The following is a 19,522-nucleotide window of genomic DNA, read 5'->3' as shown; positions in this document are numbered from 1 at the left end:
GTTTGACTATAATGTTTCTTGCATGAAAATTATTAAGTTACCACGCTCCGATAGCTTTCGATCTAAGCAAATAATCGTATGTAAAGTGTAAACAAACCGCCCTGCGTTGCGTACGTTTTGCGTGTTGTTATTAGCGGAGCTACGGGCGGTCGGGCTAGGGGAGCCGTGGGGCTTTCAACAAAGAGCTTGATTAATTAAAGTGCCTCCGCCCAGTCCGCTGGGAGTACCGTGTACCGCCAGTATCGTCTACTGCGCCGGGTTACAGCCGCCCCGGATTATTGGACGCCCGAAATTACCTACAAAAGTGTACCAGGTCACACATTATGAAAAAATCTTTTTGGAAACAAATGAATGGCTAGTGAAAAAATACAACGTTTACTTTGCAATCTACATATACAGTAGGAGTGCTATGTCTGGCTTTGTCCTTTATTATTTGGAATTCAGTATTGCGGGCAACAAATTGGTTGCACAACAAGATAAGGTATCCTTTTTACAATATCCTGTATACATTTTGTTCGTGGTGCAACCTGGGTGGTTAAAAGGGGGGTTTGTTTGCATTGCGCACTACTTTTATGTGCGCAAATGTCAAATTGCAATGTTGCTTTTATTAGGTGAATTGCTTCGATGTGGCCTTTTTAAACCCCCTGGTGGAGTCACCATGATGTCCTAGTAACCCCAGCGATAGGACCTTTGCATTGTTTGTATTATTTGTGATGTGATCATTTTCCTTTTAACCCAAGTACGTGTTTGACTTTGGAGAGTAGTGGCGTTCGCGACAATATTTACGCATTTACCAATCAAACCGTCAATACATCGGTCAAGTCGTATCATAGCGTATGTACGAGCGTGTCCAGCAGTATAGACCGAGATATAATGAATTTAGTCCGGTATAAAGCAGGCAGCAAGCGTTTCAAGTCGAGCGTAGTGATAACGGGTGGTTTACGAGCCACGGCGGCGAGCAAGCCGTGACGGCCCCGTGACTGCCGCCGATGGTGCGAGACCAAACATACTTCCACGAAGCCTAACTAGTGGCCAGCAACATAGAAATAATAAATAAAATATATCTTAGAGAAAACCTAGAATGAGGGCTTAGAGTTGTAACCGTACGAGTTCCCAGTTTAAGCCTAAGAATAGACAGGTGACGATGCCTAGCGCAAAGATTGGTTCGTGGCAGTTCGCTGAGAACCAGAACCTATACATTATAAGAAGCAAAACTTCCACATATCGGTGATTGCATCATTCTGTAAAAAAGTTCATTCTTTAAATAAAGTATCAGTATTGAATCGTCATTTAATTTTAGAATATCATCAGTTGTAATCAGTTTCCGTAGCCGGCGATACTGGCAACAAAGAGTTTTGCGGCAAAGGTCATGCTATACAGCATCAAGGCCTTGCACAACAGTGCTGTACGAGTTAACATTCAAATACCGTCTATTCTACCATTGGCTCTTGTATCATCTGCTGCAGTGATTCATGTAAATTCCATTCATACTTATCCACAATGATGTTGATATATTATCCTTAGTTCCATTCGCGGCTTGGGATCCATTGACCATGTTAGACAAAAGACTGATATTTAGGATGTCACATGTGACAGAGTCAAAAGAGAAAATAATAATAATAAATGGGTAATTAGGTACTAAATAAGTATTAAAATAAATTATGACTAATTGTGTATGAAAGAAAATATCAGAGAGAAGCGACAAGATGAGTAGCGAGGAAGAAAAAAACAGGCATATCTCTACAACGAAGATAAGAAAAGAAGCACCTAAAAAATTAAAAAAAAACAATAAAACGCTCCTTGTGATTCAGTCACCTATCGTCTCGAGAATCAATTTATATTGATGACCGCTAACAGACTAATCCATGCCAAACTAAATATTTCATATGACATTGCCTTTCTTTATCTCACGATAACGTTCTTAAGAAGCAATTCTTAAGGATTTTATGCAAACCCTAAGTTTGTTATGGTAGTATAGTCATTGGTAGCTGATTTTATCTATATATTTATTTAGCTTGCGATAAAAGTCAGTAAGGAGCAGTAAGTGGTATTTGTATTTACACATTCAATGACGTAAATCACTCCCAAATCAACGATAAATACTTACTTTAAGGGACAGTTATTGATTGCGAATGTTTATCAAAGCATTTCCTCGAATTTATCAGAGTTCCGAAATATGTTGTTGAAGTACATGTATTAAGAAGGTGACTACATAGTTAGTGAGTCAACGGGGATTCCCTGCGCAATAGTCGAAGTAAGTAGACTATTGCTATCTGATTATTTCGCCTACTTCGAGTGTAAAATATACTGGGTAAATACATCAGAATGCCAATACATAAATGTGTAAATGCCTAATGCCAATTGCTCTAGGAAGAGTCAGAAGTTAGAAATCATGTTGTAGTCTCTTTGGAATCTAAGGCTATCTACTTACCTACTTGTCTATAAAATGAAATACTTCAATGTTTGTATAGGTATATCTACTCGTAATAAATACATATTTATCAAAGGCTATAATGTAATCCTAACTATTTACCTCACACGCAAAACTTCTTCTCGCGTGGAATTTGCGAGGTCAGTCCGACTTCATCAACCCTGGCGTCAGGGCTACTACCTAGCCGCCAAAGTACTTCTTACAGGCCTAATTTAACGATAAAATATACTTACATACTTGAATAAATATTACCCGAATTGAGTAAATAGTGACCGATTGCTTAACATGCCTTGCAAAGCACTTAAGCATCTTACTTACGGGCAATCGAGTGATCAGCCTGCCATGTCCTAACCATCAAAAAGTATTTTTTGTGATGTGGCCCCAACGGGATGCAGGACATCACGATCGTGTGCCTAACTCTCAACTACTGAATCATGGAAGCCGTTTGATGAATAACAGTACAACATTTTATCTGGTAAGTACAAGAAAACAACACAGCCTATAAGATGTTTCATGTTGATTTACTGCTCTACCTTGTGTAGCTATTATTCGAATAATGATTATAGTAAGTAAATACATTAACAATGTAACAACTACCTCACAACATTTATAACGACATTTTATTATTGTCATAAAATTAATTTCATTGGAAAAATGTAATCTTTGGCTGTTGGCAGTAAAACGTAATCTACGTTTATTTCTTGTTAAGGCAGTGGCTATTTGAAAATCACTCTTGTTAACTCGGCCTTTTACTTGAGTATGTATGAAAAATCAATTACAGATATTCTCGCTTTATTCATTTTGTATGCTTAACCAAATACCGTATTGCATGTCCAATTGGCGACAAGCCTTTTAACTAAATAAAATCCGACATTTTTCTATATACATATTATCAACAACTTTATAGCCCTATAAATGATCCATTTATTTTAATACCATACTACGATTTTATTTAAAAGCAATAAGTATTTTTTTTATTAAAAATATATTGTTATAAAATATAAACATTTAATTATAAAGTATTTTCACATGTGCAAATATTCAAATAAGATAGAAATTTATTTCTCGTGTTATTTGCAACATTGTTTTAGTTTACCATTTTCTTTAAAATTGGAACGAATTCGTAGACGGGGTTTAGCACAGTCAGTTGGTTGGGATTTTTATTCTTAAAAAAACAGTTTTATACGGTCAGTGGAGGTCTGTGTTGCTCTATGGTTTTATACAGCGAGCGCTATGCTCCTGTAATAATCTCATACCAAATACTTACAAATCGTGGTTGACTTTACTAACTGATTTGTGTCTTATTGACAATTGCAAAGGTGCAAATCAGTTTCGCCAAAAACTGCAGATAAGTACGTCAGTTCGCGATATCACCGACGAAATATGAAAAATTGACGGCTGCAGGAGCCTACATAAGTATGTCTGCCGTTATACCTACATTGAAATATTGTTTCAAATGTGTAATATTGTCATAACTAAAATACTCTTCTTACGTTTTATCACACTGATTTTGGAGTTGTTTTAGATTTATTTTTTAAATTTTCAAATTACTTTTTATTAACCTTTTTCTTTTTTTTTGTGACCGTTAACGACAGTGAGTGTACATACTATTCACATGACGATATGTTATATTACGTTCACACAAACACACACACACACACAACTAACACAGTTGTCGTGAACAACGTGGTCGTGAACAACGTGGTCGTGAGTCGTATCGCCATCATAGACGGGGATACGGCTCACGACCACGTTGTTCTAACAGAAAGCTTGGTGAGGCGTGGGTACTTAGTTCATCTTGTGATGGATGCACTTCTGACTACCCAAATTGACATATACCTGCTTATGAACTTATAGTAGTTACAGTTAGTTAGTTATAGTAGTACCTACGTATTTTTTATCAGCTCACCTGTTCTGGAACCAGACTTGCACGACCCGCATGTCCAGGCCGGTGTCTTGCGCCAGCTGCTCCCGGACATGTCGGGCGGGCTTAGGGCTGCTGCTGTAGGCACTCTTCAACGTTTCCAGCTGCTTAGCCGTGATCGTCGTCCGCGGCCGCTTGCTCGCCGCGTCGCCGTCTAACGAACCTTCTGCACCTAGGATATAAACAGATTCATTTAACATAATATAATTGACAATGTGGTGTAAGGCATTTTAAAGACATCACCCCTCACGAAATGGCAACAGCGCGTGGCGCGTAGAATTATATCGAAGGCTTTGGCCAATAGCCATTAGACATCTGTGCCTATTGGTTGAAATCATTGATATAATTCGCGTTTAGTCACTGAGCCCAGCGAATTATTTGTAAACAGTTATGAAATTATGAACTATTAGTTGTCATAATTATAAAATTCAGGAGGTCTTGAGTGCAACCAGTTAATGTATTACTATGCAAGAAACTGATTGGACTTTTGCAGCTTATCGTACATGTATGATGGATGCATGTCCGTCCACGTTTCTCAGGTTCTGTGTGGTCTGATTGGGACAAAACTTTGAAAGCATCAACTGCTGGACGCAAGCAACATTGAGAAACGATTTTATTTACTACATAGCTGGTATAAAAAGATCCATAAGTACGTAGGTATACACGTATACAACCAAAACTAGTTAACTAAATAAATCACTAACCTTTCGCTCTAGCAGCTTCATAGTCGGGTTTGCAGACAAGTTTCCCGTCTTCCATCAAATAGAACTCGTCGCCAGTGTTGAGGGTGCGCGCGCACGCCGCGCAGGCGAAGCAGCGCATGTGGTAGACGTGCGCCTGCGCGCGGCGCACCACCTGCGTCGGAGGGATGCCCTGCCCGCACCCCGCGCACTTGGTGCCGAACCGCCTGGGACAACAGCCGCATTCACCACAACATTATCAACGTGGAAAAGTTGTCACTTTAGGTTTTTGTTAAGGAGAGGACATACTATACGTATATTATCTATATCGCCAAATCGCCATTTCATAAGGAAGCTTACTTAAAGAAATTGTCGGTACAGTAGCTGGTTCTTTCTGTCGAGAGCGTGCCACGTGCGCTCTTACACCTTCAACACGTCTCACATTAGACCAGATGGCCCAAGTATCATCACGTCATACAATTGGATACTTACTTGAAAAAGTCGTCGGTGCAGTAGAGCTGGTTGTTCCGGGCAAAGCACTTCCCGGAGAGCATGGCGCGGCACTCCACGCAGCGGAGACACCCCGCGTGCCACGTGCGGTCTGACACCTTCAGCACGTAGCGGTCCACGATCATCTCGTGACACCCGCCACATTTCGGGATACTGGCTGCAACAGGCGCCACCTTCGTCAATATTTGTTTAAACTACTACTTACGTACATAGTTCTTGGAACACAGGAAGTCAAGTATCATTACCGTGAACGCAAAAATATACTAAAATCTTTTGTCTTTTTGTACATATCCAGTTACAACATTATAGGTAACGGCCTCCGTAGTCCAGTGGTTGAGCATTAGGCTCACGATCCGGAGGCCCCGGGTTCGAATCTAGTGGGGACATGTCACAAAAATCACTTTGTGATCCCTAGTTTGGTTAGGACATTAACGGCTGATCCGGACCTGATTGTCCGAAAATAAGATGATCCGGGCTGCGGAACGCACGTTAAGCCATTGGTCCCGGTTAATACTTACTGATGTAAATGAGTAATCGTTACATGAGCATTGTCAGGGACCTTTGGCGGCTCAATAATAACTCTGACACCTCACAACCCACACGATAAGAAGAAGAACTTATATGGTAGCAACTGACGTTAGTTCTAACTGGATATTTGTAAAAAGGCAAAATATTGTAGGATATTTTTGCATTCACGCTAATTATATTGACTTCCAGTGTTCGACTTTATTTTACATTACTTACTTATAGAGACAGATATAGTAAAAGTTGTAGTTTCTATTTAAAATTTTGTGTTAATATAGAAATATGACCTACGTAGGACGTAGGACTTCATCAATATTGAGATATACCTTAGTAAGTCACTGTTTTCGTTAGTACTAACCTAGCTATGAAGTTATTCATGGTGAATGAACGTTGACTGGATTGTATGACGTGATATCTATGAAGGACCAGTGTATTCGTGCCCAAACTGAAGATTTGCTGACGTTATCACCTCCTTTATAAGGGTTACGCTTAGCAATAAATTTTAGTAAAAACTTAGACTTCAAGTGTCAATAAGCTGAATGTTTCCCGAATAAAATAATGTGGTCGGTTGGTTGAGAGATTCAGTTACTAGTTAGCTAGGGTGCCCCATCAGGCACCTGCTTACCTGATAGGTACCGTGACTAATCATCAAGTGAGATTATAGTCAACGAAAATATACTTACAAAGTTTCGATAAAAATATTGTAGAGTACTTAGGTAATATCAGCTTTTGTTTCTTGCTTGATTATAACAAGTTAAAGTATGTACGAAACGACTTAAAATCACTATTGGTCTGCATACATAAACTGCCTATATACGTCCCACTGCTGGGCACAGGCCTCCCCTCAATCAACTGGAGGGGGTATGGAGCATACTCCACCACGCTGCTCCACTGCGGGTTGGCGGAGGTGTTTTTACGGCTAATAGCCGGGACCAACGGCTTAACGTGCCTTCCGAAGCACGGAATCATCTTACTTTTTCGGATAATCAGGTGATTCAAGCCTGAAAAGTCCTTACCAAACAAAGGACAGTCTCACAAAGTGATTTCGACAATGTCCCCATCGGGAATCGAACCCGGACCTCCAGATCTTGAGCCTAACGCTCTAACCACTAGACCACGGAGGCTGTTATTGTTATTGATTGTTCTGCATAATTCCTTTCTATTCTTACTAGATTATCAGCTGTGACACAAGTACAATTATCACCAACATTATTCAACAGTTTACTAGGTACTTTGAAATGGAATTTCTTATTGTTGTTTGCTATACTGTAGCAAACTATTAACTAATCTATGGCCATACGCTTCGTATTATTTTAAAATCTGATAGCATTACTTATTTCATTTCCTTAAGTCTTTTATTCTCAACTTAAAAGCTACAGAGGCGTTTGAACACTTTGAATCATTTTGCTCAAAAAAGTATAGGCTACTTGACAAACTACTTAGTCAAATGAGATACTTTTTACGAAACGTCAAAACGAAAGTTTTCTTTAGAGTTTATATAGATTACTGTGACGTCAAATAAAAGCGGTCAAACGTCGTACTCATTGTTAATTAATTCATAAATAAAATTCGAAAATAAGTCGAAAAATACAATCTGATTGTATTTTGATCATCTTAGACTGGTTTCTATTTGTAGATTAACATTTTATAGTTTATCTTCGACCCAGTCAAATACCCAATTGTTTTCGCTTACTCACGTTGACATTTTGAATTGATATCATAATAAAATAGATCGCAATCAGATTTCACAGTAGACCTCTTCGTTGGTGATTTCAGGAGACTAACGGAATTATTTTTGTATGTTTTATAGTCACGTTTCGATACTGGATAATTCTGGATGTAGCTTCTAATTAAATATTGTTTTCATTTTACTGTTTCTATCACATGTATCATGAAGTAACTAGGTATAACTCCATAACCTAAGGACCATAGTCTCACAAATAGTATTAAAGTTTTGAGAAGGAACTTAGTACTGTGCCATTGTCGGTAATCTGGATTTTTTATTAAGTGCGGTCACGAGTACTAATATGTATACACTTTGGAACCATGTCACATTAACTTTTTTTGAGAAATTAAACCGTAAGTCTCATTAAATGTCAAATATGATAGCGCGACAGGGTTCTAAAGTGGGTACATGATATTACTCATGACTGTACCTGTATATCAAATGGAAAACCGGAACCCCTTATAGGATCACTTTTTTGTCTGTCCATGTGTGTATCAAGACCTTTTTCTCGGGAACGCGTAGAAGTATCAAGTTGAAATTAACACGTAATACATTTGTCTGCGGACCCTTAAAGTTGTACAAAAATCAAGCATCTAAATCAACGCGTTTTGTTATGTTGGTTATTTTTTTACGAATTTGGAACCCTCAGTGCGCGAGTCGAACTCGCATTTGACCGGCCTTTTTTTAATGACCCATCTACTCACGTGAACATGCTGAAGATAGATATAAAATCCGTTTTCAATGTACCTAATATCTAACAACATACAACATAAACAGCCCATATACGTCCCACTACTGGGCATAGGCCTCCCCTCAATCAACCGGAGGGGGTATGGAGTATACTCCACCGCGGTGTTCTATTGCGGGTATACCAGAGATATTCATTAACAATTAAAGTAGCTTGTATAGCACTAGCAACATTGTGACGTCATGAGTTCCTAATGCTGTTTCTTACTAACTTGCTGATTTTCGAATTTGGATTCTGTTTTCACATTAGCCTATCAATTTATAGGTAGGTACCTAGTGAAAAACGCGTCTGTTAAGATAATTGTCAACTACCCAGTTAGGCACCGATGAAATCTGTTTCATCTTGTATTTTTAGGATGATATTTCAGATGGAATAGACATCATGATTACCAAACCAAGGGTTGACAGTTTTGATTCTCGGTCGGGTTAATAGAGGGAATTCACTTTTCTAAATTAATTCAACTTTGGGTGTTTCTCCAAATCGAAAGTGGAGCAGTGAAGAATAGTGTAGCGTAGTGTGTGTGGAGAATATTATTATAATATTTTTATTATACTCCATCACTCCGTGCTCCGTACTCCCTCCGATTGATGAAGGTAGGCCTGAACCCGGCAACAGTTGGATAAATTTAAGCACTATGACGTTTACCTATCCTATTAAGACGACAAACTTAACGTTAAAACGTAATGAATTACATATATTCTCTTTGCTTCACATTCTTTATGATATGTAGAGGCGTAGAGTTTCTAAAGTAGTTTTAAATTATACTTGTTGTATAAATACTTGTCTACTTAATAGAATTTAATATACAAGTATATTTTTTACCCACGACGCATGAAATGATTTTTGAATAGGCGGGCAAACTTAGGTTTGCCATTTATCTCTAAAATTACTAAATAGTCCGATTTTGATACGCTTTTCAGTGATGAGTTCAGGTTCTTAGAAAGGTGCTACGGCGAAAACTCACCAGGGGGCGCTGCAGTAAATATTTGTTTTGTAAAATTAACCCTGCATACTAACATGAATATTTTCTCTCCCTCTTATTAATTACAGTTAAGTTGAAAGAAAACATGAGATAAATTAAACATTCCGTTAGCCACCGATGGTAGCAATGGTACAGGAACGTCAGAAATCACCGTCACAGACATAAGCAACTTGGTTAGTATATACATATTAGTAGGAAACACGACACACACTGGCGCTACGTACATAGAAACACTTCGGGCAGGTGTTCGAGCTGTATCGGCGGCACACGCATGTCCTCTAGGTCTGGCTCCTCGGTGGGATACATCATGGCCCCAAGCATACTCCCGACGACCGCCCTGGGCCGCTTCGACGCGCGCACTGCCGCCACCCCGCCACGCAACCCCAACCCTCTTATCACCGCCACGCCGCCATTGGCCGCCGCGCCCGCGGTGATAACAACACCACGCCCATCGACCAATCCCAACTCCCAATGCCTCCGATGCGACGGAACCCAAACGGCCCACCCATCGATCGATCGCTGAAATTTCACATTTCCCCGAGAGCGATATTGAACGCTCAAATGCGCAGAGATGATCCGCTGCACGGCTTTCTTTTTACAAATTCCAGCCATTCCTTTTGTAATAAAAGAGATCTCAACGTTGCGATAATACGGTGAAGAGTTTTCAGTAGACTCCATGTTTTATGTAAAGTTAGTTCGTTATTATATCGTTGAATAAAATTTGTAGGTAGGTAGGTAGGTACTTAGGTGAACAAGCTGCTAAATAAAGATATCACAACTTATGAAAAGGTAAACCCATTATTAGTCATGTGATTAGGTACCTACTTGGAATTCGTTTACAAATAAAGCCATTAACTAGCCTTCTCAGATACATAAATCCATAATATACGTAGGTATTGATAAGATTTCTCTTGGAATACCAATAACTGACTTAGCAAAATCTTGTACCTTTCAACAATTTCAGCAATAGAGAGCTTTAATCTTCTCTTGAGCTTTTACGCGATTAAAAATAGCTCAGCAAAATATCTAAGTGTTTGCGCAGTATAATAGAAATCTAAAGTTAACCTTTGTTTGTGCCATACGTAGGTACTTATGTAACAGAAACAAGGCATTCAGGTACCTCCGTCATGCTTACGTTATTACCTGATACAAAACGATACCATTTTAGTCTCGACGCAAGTACGTAGTAAAGCGTTTTGCAAACAGAAACAATCGTAATTCTATCGTCGAATTCGCCTATACCTCGCCGTTTACTTCGCCTACTCATTGTTGCTATTGTGACCAGCACGAGTCCTATAAATACACGACAATAAATCGCCAACAATCCGGTCTAGGCCTTGGTCGAGCGTGACCTGGGCGTAGAGTTCCTCACAATAAATTATACAAGTGAACGCGAGGGCAGCGGTGTGTGCGACTTTACGAGCAAATAAATCTCGGTAGAACCCGATGTTGCTACCCCCGGCTGCTCGCCCCTGAAGACCACGAAGACGTGAGACCACCTTAATTCAATTTTGACGTGCCGCCAGTAGGTCAACGAGGTATTTGGGTCCGCTCATAAATTTTGCCACCTTCGCCTATTTCAGAAATCCCACAAATCTACATTATCTTCGTTTCCACGATTTTCAGTGCTTCGTTTTTCAATTACAAAATTAAAGGATAGCATTCCTGAGTTCCCATGTAGTATATTTAGTAACACTTTTATATGAGTAGTTTAACTAACCGTCGGACTGTATAAATACTTTCTCTGGCGGACTTTTAAATATTAGGTAAGAAGTAAGTAAATATAAATTATATTATAGTTAATAATCCTGGGTACCCATCAAACCTTTTTTATTCTACTGGACGTTTTGTGCCAGGTATGGTCAGAAAAATGCTGTCCCTTTTGATATTTACGATAAATGTTAAAATATCCAGCTGACTGTACCTAATACCACTGTGCCACACCTCACTACCCTTCTAAACCAAAAATTACGATGGAAAAATTTTAAAATTCGCGATATAATCGCGACATAACTCAGTAGGGTTGGAGGAGGCCCGTGTTGCTCTATGGGTTAGTCACGTGCTAAGTCCCGAGGGGATAGGCGCGTGCGCCGCGGTAATTGAAGGCCTTGCATTGCTCGAGCTTCTATGGCCCCTCCATGCTTCCACCGACAAATCTGCTGATCGGATGCGACAGCGCACAATCCACGCGGAAACCAAGGAAGCACTAAAGGGTGCTTAAATGTCAACACTTGCGTTTTAAATATAATAGCAAAAGTATTGCAGGCGTGAATAAGTTTTGATTAATAAATAACATAAAACATAAGGCCTCCCCTCAATCAGCCGGAGGGGATGTAGAGCATACTCCACCACGCTGCTCCACTGCGAGTTGGCTCTACAATGTTTTATGAACAGTAGCCACGACCAACAGCTTAACGTGACTTCCGAAGCATGGAATCATCTTAATTTTTCTGACAATACCAAAATTTTTATTTAATCTCTAATAAGTAAGATTACTGCCACTGCTTATTTCATTATACATAACATTATCTATCTTTAGTACATGAAATGAGATGTCTTGACTACTTTAAGTTTGTTAATGTTTTATAAATTTTACTTTGTTTATATGAAAGAAATATTTAAACATTCTAATTTTACCATGTTCTCTTTCAAAATTATTTTTTACCTTTTACAAAACACCCTCGTTTTACACAGACAGTACACATTGACATTTGACGCTCATACGTTTGAAGACTAAAATAACACCGAGTGAGGGGGGGGGGGGGGGCTGTAAGGAGAAAAATATAACATTGATGATGACGTGATATGCCAATTTAATAAATTATTTCTAAGGTAAGAAAAAACCAGGTAGATATAAAATTAAAGTCTCTATGGGGTGTGAGGATTTCACCGGAATTCATTGATAAACAGTATGTGTTGTTACTGGTAATCTTATCATCTCTCTAATCGAGTCCCCCACACTGGCGTCAATAGCGTCGTCGTCGTGCCAGCGTCTGCGCGAGGATGTTCCCAATGTTGACGGCGATTTTTCTTTTTTCGTTTACGTAATTTTTGAATCAGTAATGTCAACAGCAGTGTTTCTTCGTCGGAATCCATTTTCACACTGATTGCATGCAACAGGAGCCGCGGTGTCGACGTCGCGTAGAAGTCGCGCAGACGCTAGCACGACGTCGACGCTCGAAAGACGCTAGTGTGGGGGGTCTCTATCGAGGGTACCACCGTAACTATGGATCTTTGCTCGGTTTCATAATGACTAAAGAAGTTAAAAAAGTTAAAAAAAAAAAAAAAAAAAAGTTAAAAGTTAAAAAGTTAAAAGTTAGTTAAGTTAGTTATGAAGTTAGGGTCCTAGCTCTCCATGACACCATGCTGGCGCCAACTCGGTTGCACAAACAATTTGTTGCTGGCAACCAAATATCGAAAATCTCCCGCTGGCTACGCAATCATGGTGACCATGTGAGATAGGGCCTACATACCTTCGTAACCTTATGGCCATAACCTATTGGGATGGGTAGACATGGAATAACGAATTTCTTGGGTATAATAACTGAGGTTAATGAGGTTATTTAAAAATATTTGAAGTTGTTACGTTCCTATGGTAGATGGGCTGCAGTTGGCGCTCATTTGTCATCCATCATTAAATAATTAATACATCTTAGTACTTCGTTTGAAAACTGGCTGTAAGTTGACTTCTGATTACTTGTGACTCTCTGATTACGCTCTCAAGCACGTTATTTTTAATAATCAATTCGCATGTGTGAAAAGATCTGTTAAACAGTTATTTTATCAACTCAAAACTAAACTGCACTCCACATTACATTATAACAATGACAATATCATCGGGGACATAGAGTTTATCGAGCAATCAGCACCAACAGATAATAAATATTCTCACGTTTGAAATCATAGTACAATTTGTCCCATAGACGGCACAGTCCCCATAGTCGAGCTGAGGCATTTATGGGGCGCGTGCCGACGGCGATGTCTCAGGTTACTATGGGAAATTTGGACAACAGGACAATCGCGCTTACTGGTGGGTAAACATTTAAATGTAGAATAAGTTATATTTATTTCTATTTATGGACATTTTAGAATGCCTTCGGCAGCTTTTCATCTGAAGACGTCGAAAACGACTACACCCTGCAAATGTCAACGCCTAAATGAAATGTCATATTTAGAATGACAGTAGAACAGAGTTCTACTAGGTACATCGCCTAGAGAGACATGGGTATCTCTCATCTATTTCGCACTAATGGTATACAGCTTAGTACGAAAGAGATAAGAGATTTTTATCAGCATGACGTCCTAGGCCTATGTCTTCTGCCAAAGGATAATTTAGTAGAAGTAGGTAGATAGGTACATCATTACAAATTATGATTTTAATTTGCTTTTTTATGTATTTACTTATAAAGAAAAGAGAAAAGTTGAAGCATGATACCATTTGTATAAATATTATTATGTCACTAGACATGAAACGTATTGCCAAAGCTTTTTTGAATTGAGAACAATGATGCGTTCGACCACTATCCCCCTACCATTTTTCACAGAGTCCGCTTACCTAACCTGAAGATGCGTTCGACCATGACTCTAAAATTCCAAACTAGAACCGCTAGATCGCTTTAGCATTCTAAATTGAAGAGTGGCGAGATGCAACACGAACAAATAAACCCACGTTTCTACATGGTTGCTGTAGCCCAGTTCTCTGTGCTACAAAACAATTCTAAACTAGAAAATTAATTAGAATTATTAAGTAACTTTATGTCCGTAAAATGTAGCAGCATAACTGTGTTAGTATGAAAATTATTGATGCGATCCCGCCCGCCGCGCGAAATGGCGCTTTAATTTGATAATGTTCCTGTTATCTGATTAGGACCGAACCGAAAAATTATATCATTCGGTAATCAAGTTAAAATGCAATTTGGGTAGATGCGCCGCGAGTGCCACGCGCCCACTGGCAGGACACTTTTATGGTACTTGAGCAGTAGGGGTTGCTGGGTTTGTTTAATAGTAAGGGTAAAAATTTCTAGCGACAATAGACGGTTACTTTCTTTTTTTGTTAGATAAGCGGATGATTACGTTAGTCTAAATGTAATTATAACCGAGGTGCTAGTACTTGTAACCTGTCACTATCTGTATAAGGACACAAAACCTACAATATTATTTATAAATGAATATAAAAAATATAAAAATAAATATAATCAAGAAGCTAGTAAATGTCATCCTATACAATTCTATAAAACATCACACAGGTACCTAACTAAACAGATAGCGACAGGAAAGGTTAAGTTTATAGAACCACATCGGCGAACTTATTAGAGGACTGGTAACCCAGTTGGAAGAACGCTTGACTCTCATTGCGAGGTCGAAGGTTCGAATCACCCCAGCACGGGTCTCAACCAATGATGGAATTAATTTTTGGACCATAAAAGATTATCACGTGCTCAGCGGTGAGGAAACCCACATTCCTGAGAAATGCGTTTCGGAGGTATGTGACCTAACCTAACCTGTATTGGGCTGGATTTCCCTTCGGGTTGGAAAAAACAGGCAGTCGCTTCTGTAAAACCGGGACCTGTCTACGGAATAACGCTTGGCAAATGAACAACATTCAAAATAATACGAAGCAAGCAAACTCCTATCCGAATACTGTTCTGCACCGAGTTACATTTGCTAAGATTGTAATAGTAGGCTCTTTTGTCAGCATTCACCTCTGATATAATCAATATCCGCTATTAAGTATTAATGGAATGAATAACTAAATAGAGTATGTACGTAACCATAAAATCAAAACTAATACAACAAACGCGGAGTGTCGCTCCCTATAACGCAAAGTCACCCCATTTATTAAAATTAATAAGTGGGCCCTCGCTGGCATAATGATCGCACTGTGTCAATAACGTTATAATATATTTGGCAAACATTGGCCATACCGTGGCTAACAACGACAAAGTTTGCAGGTTTCGCTGACTCTAAGCCAAAATATGTTTTGGTTTTGCTCCACGACGCTGTAAAATGGTTATGCTTCCTTTTTCAAATATTATCATTACTTAAACGTAAAACACTACGAATTTATTACCTAAATGGTTTTAATGGAAGATTAGTATTCGAACGACAACTATAAATATTGGAATATTTATTTCTGGCAGCTTATAATTTCAAATCTGGAACTAGAAGATAAAGCGAATCGTACTTGATCAAGCAAGCAGGACATGACAAGACAACAAATTATCCAAATGAACACTTGAATGGAATCTTCTGCCGGCTCAAGTACTCGACTCTTTGATCTAGTTAGACGTGTGTTTGCTCGCCACTACAAGCCCTTCAGTTCTGAGGGTAACCAGGGAGGGGAGAGTGTTTACTAAATAAATATTTTCAATAAGCACACTCGCGGTTTATTTGTCTTTTTATTATATTTTCGCTCTCACAAAGATTTGCGAGTTTTGATTTTTAAGCGACGTGTATTTTGCATGGCTACTTGTACGTAAGCACACGGCGTCAGGTTTTCACTTGGAATGCCAGTATTGCCAGTCGCCTGCATTGTTTTGGTGCTACAAGAGTTTTTGTACGTTAATGAGGTCCATTAAGAACAAAACGGCTGTGCGGCTGCGTGACGTCGCCAGGGCCGCACTCAGACTGTATTCTTTCAATTTTTACTTTGAGAGCTTGGTCAATTCGTGACTAAGTCGCAAAACATGAGAACGGAAAAACAAACATACTGCTAATACAAACTACCATTAAACATTTGAATAGAACTCACAGAAAAAGACTCAATTGATTTATTGAATATGATTTAAAATTAAAATTCAAAGTAATACTAAGTACTTAAGTAATAGTAATACTATTGCTACTTAAGTACTTAGTTACTTTATAAATCGTATAACGTTGAAAATATAACTTAGGTAAGTCATTATTAATAGTCGGCATGGACGGCAGAACAGCAAAATACCCGACTAGGGAAAAATCGCGCTATAAAACGTATTCGAAGGTCGTATACCAATCTGTCCTAGGAGTTGCTAGGGCACAGACCGCACTGAACATTAAATAAAAATACATAATTTTATAAAAAATACGAGAGAGCATCGCTCTGAATACACGTATGTCTTATATGACGTGGCTTACGCAGCTTGCGCAGGCGCAAGAGCAACTCTCCAGTCCCTGGTGCGCAACTCGCAAACTCCAGTAGCTGAAATTGAATCTGAAACGCATGCCGCCCGCGTCAATCTGCGTTTAGTTATGCCCGCGCGCATGACTGCTACAAAATGACTACAACGCGAAAAGCTTTTTATTTCCATTCATGTCCATTACTCACATACCTACCTTTGTCCAGAAATATTTTTATCCCATAGTTTTATAGTTCAAGACCATAGGTAGGTACTTAGATAAAATTAGCTTGCCATTTCGAATCTGAATGCAGCTACTGTACTTTGAGTATATTTTCCCAGCATTGTGAAAGTGGACGTAAAAAGTTATGTCGAAATATTCGCCAATCGTTTAAATTAAATTAGTTTCTGAACAATCGGGCTGCCACAAATACAATGTTTTTATGTCAAATCGAAACTCCATTATCGGCTTACTACTTTTATGAACCATTACTCAAAGCAGAATAGCAAAACAAAACCTTTTAATCAGATCAAGGTTTTTGTTTCCATAAAACTTGATTCTTATTTAGAGCAAAAATTAAACCTGTTTTTCAACTTCACATACTCTGTGTGTATAATTATGTTTTATTTACTTTTTACAAAAAAAAATCATTTAATTAATGTAAAAAGAAGTTCAAAACCTTAACCTTAACATTTCTCAATGTCTTGGGAGGTGTCATTCAACTCGAAATCAATCGAATTAATCTCAGGTTTATCTGGACAGTACAGGATTTTTGTAAGACAATGCGGAAACTGGAAAACTGGTGCAGTTTTTGTAGTAAATATCTTTTGAATTTGCAAAAATATAATGAAACAATTATAAATATCTTTTATTCTTTTAGGTTATTAAATTCTAATACTCAGCGAGCTCATTGTGAGCATGAAGCACTAAGTTTATGCTTAGTGCTTTTCTAAGCCTAAAAAAGGAAGCACAATGCACTGATAATTACCTATGTCAGTCAGTCAATTAGTTTCTCAGTGTATTATCATTATTCCGATTATTTATTTTGCTAGCTCCCTATTACATGAGACTTAAACATAGCTAGCAAGGAGTGGATGTGTATACTATGCATCTGTGACTACCCTTTCTGGGATACAGGCGAGATGCTAGCACTTTACGGTTTTTTACATTATGTCTATATCCACACTACAAAGGTTAACGGGCATGAATTGATATATCTGTACATATAATTATATCGTTATAATACGTAAAATGATGTGACCTAGGCTGCGACAGATGCTCTGGCCGTCTAATCTGCGTGCCTTGGTCAGTAGGTATACAATTAAGTGATCCCGTGCCCTTGTGCTGCTTGCGCGGGAGTTGCGTGATCTTTAGGGCGATTTTTGTTAAGATCTAGCTCGCTTTGCATATGATTAAAATCTGTGTAGAAGGTATCAACGTATTTGGTGCGTTTGTAGTTTTTTATTACCCTGTTGAAAGATTTTAGAAAAGCTTTTTAATATCACTTTTTATTGCTTCGGACGGCATTACCTGTTTATTCAGATAAATCAGAAAATTTACCGATTAACGGTAGATTAAAGAGAATATTTATAATAAAAACTTCTTCTCAACTTTACGTTTCATATCTTATGGAATGCTAGAAATCGTTTTAAATATTCTCGTATAAATCTTTATACGTATTATGAAAATATTGTGAAACTGAGTCCTCACAAATTTTTACACATTTTTTTTATAGGCCGCCCATTTGTACTATTGCCAAATATTTGTGTGTTTTGTTTGTGTGCAATAAAGTATATTTGATTTGATTTTGATTAAGAATATAATTATAAATAAGTACATCCAACTTATCCTCCTGCGACCCAGAATACCAGACACCAGTTTTAAAAGGTCTTTGGGCCTTAATACCATATAACAGCTTATTTACGTTCTAGTAATTTCTACGTTGACTCACTATACATCTAGTTTTAAATTAGTGGGAATTCGTTCAGTTTGATTCTACATATTTTGAATATTATTGTTGCAATAGACCTTGCCTTAAAAGAGCATAGTTATCGTTGCAGAAGATACACCTGTTATAACGTAATTATGGTCGTATCTCAAACTAATAACAGTACACAAGATCCGTCCACCTGCATTAGAGGAAACCAGGTCAAACGAACCAAGCCTTATACACAATTGTATAATTATCATACTTATCTATTGACCAAAATAGCAAATAAAAATTTGGACAAAGCGAAATCAGTTTACGGCTACGAACTTAATTATTTCCATAGTTTTATTAATAAGCAAATAAAGATTGACATACCTACAAACAGTTGTATAATATACCTATATGACAAAACTACACTTCCTTGTTAACTACGGAACCCGTAACAGCGGCTTTGAGTGCACTTTATAACTTAATATTAAGCTAGCGTATTTTAAACCTTAATATCTACTTAATAAAACGTACACCCAACATATACATCATTTTATGATTATTAAAAAGCTAATACCGAATAGAAATAATACAATGTATTTTCTATAGGATTGACAATATAACTGATTAAATTATGCGTGATATTATTGTAAACGGACATAAAATGCTGATTGAAACATAAACAATAGGTACCTTTAGGAACGTGCCTACCAAGTACCAACTACCTACTAACATTATTCAATCAAACGCAAAGAGGTTTTATTGACAAAGTTTATAGTTGTGGAGTAGCTATAATATAGGTACCTACTAAAGAATACTAATGCCTAGAATATCTTATAAAAAAATATACAACTAAACTTATCAGCACGAATATATCAAATCAATTAACTTAATAACTTAGTCAGCTTAGTAATAAGAAGGAATAACGTAATCTTGATTGGAATAAACTTAATTGTACACGACTAAAATTATATAAAGGAATT

The 19,522-nt window shown here is 38.0% G+C and overlaps 1 protein-coding gene across 2 annotated transcripts in view; it reads right to left on the bottom strand.

The window, feature by feature from the left end:
• LOC126367739 (LIM/homeobox protein Lhx3) overlaps positions 1–19,522 on the bottom strand; it is a 37,005-nt gene that overhangs the window by 2,417 nt on the left and 15,066 nt on the right. The window contains exons 1-4 of one of the 2 annotated variants that reach the window (XM_050011435.1): positions 9,751–9,872; positions 5,528–5,702; positions 5,060–5,262; positions 4,341–4,527 (exon numbers count right to left, since the gene is read on the bottom strand). In XM_050011435.1, coding sequence (XP_049867392.1) covers positions 4,341–4,527; positions 5,060–5,262; positions 5,528–5,702; positions 9,751–9,847 — 662 coding nt within the window. In that variant the 5' untranslated portion in view covers positions 9,848–9,872. Of the gene's footprint in view, positions 1–4,340; positions 4,528–5,059; positions 5,263–5,527; positions 5,703–9,750; positions 9,873–19,522 lie in introns of those variants that run through there. The other variant, XM_050011425.1, reaches the window with a different exon arrangement.

Source organism: Pectinophora gossypiella, chromosome 1, assembly GCF_024362695.1.
Source record: "Pectinophora gossypiella chromosome 1, ilPecGoss1.1, whole genome shotgun sequence".
Lineage (NCBI taxonomy): Eukaryota > Metazoa > Arthropoda > Insecta > Lepidoptera > Gelechiidae > Pectinophora > Pectinophora gossypiella.
The sequence above is the reverse complement of the archived record's forward strand: the minus strand, read 5'-3'. Positions and strand labels throughout refer to the sequence as shown.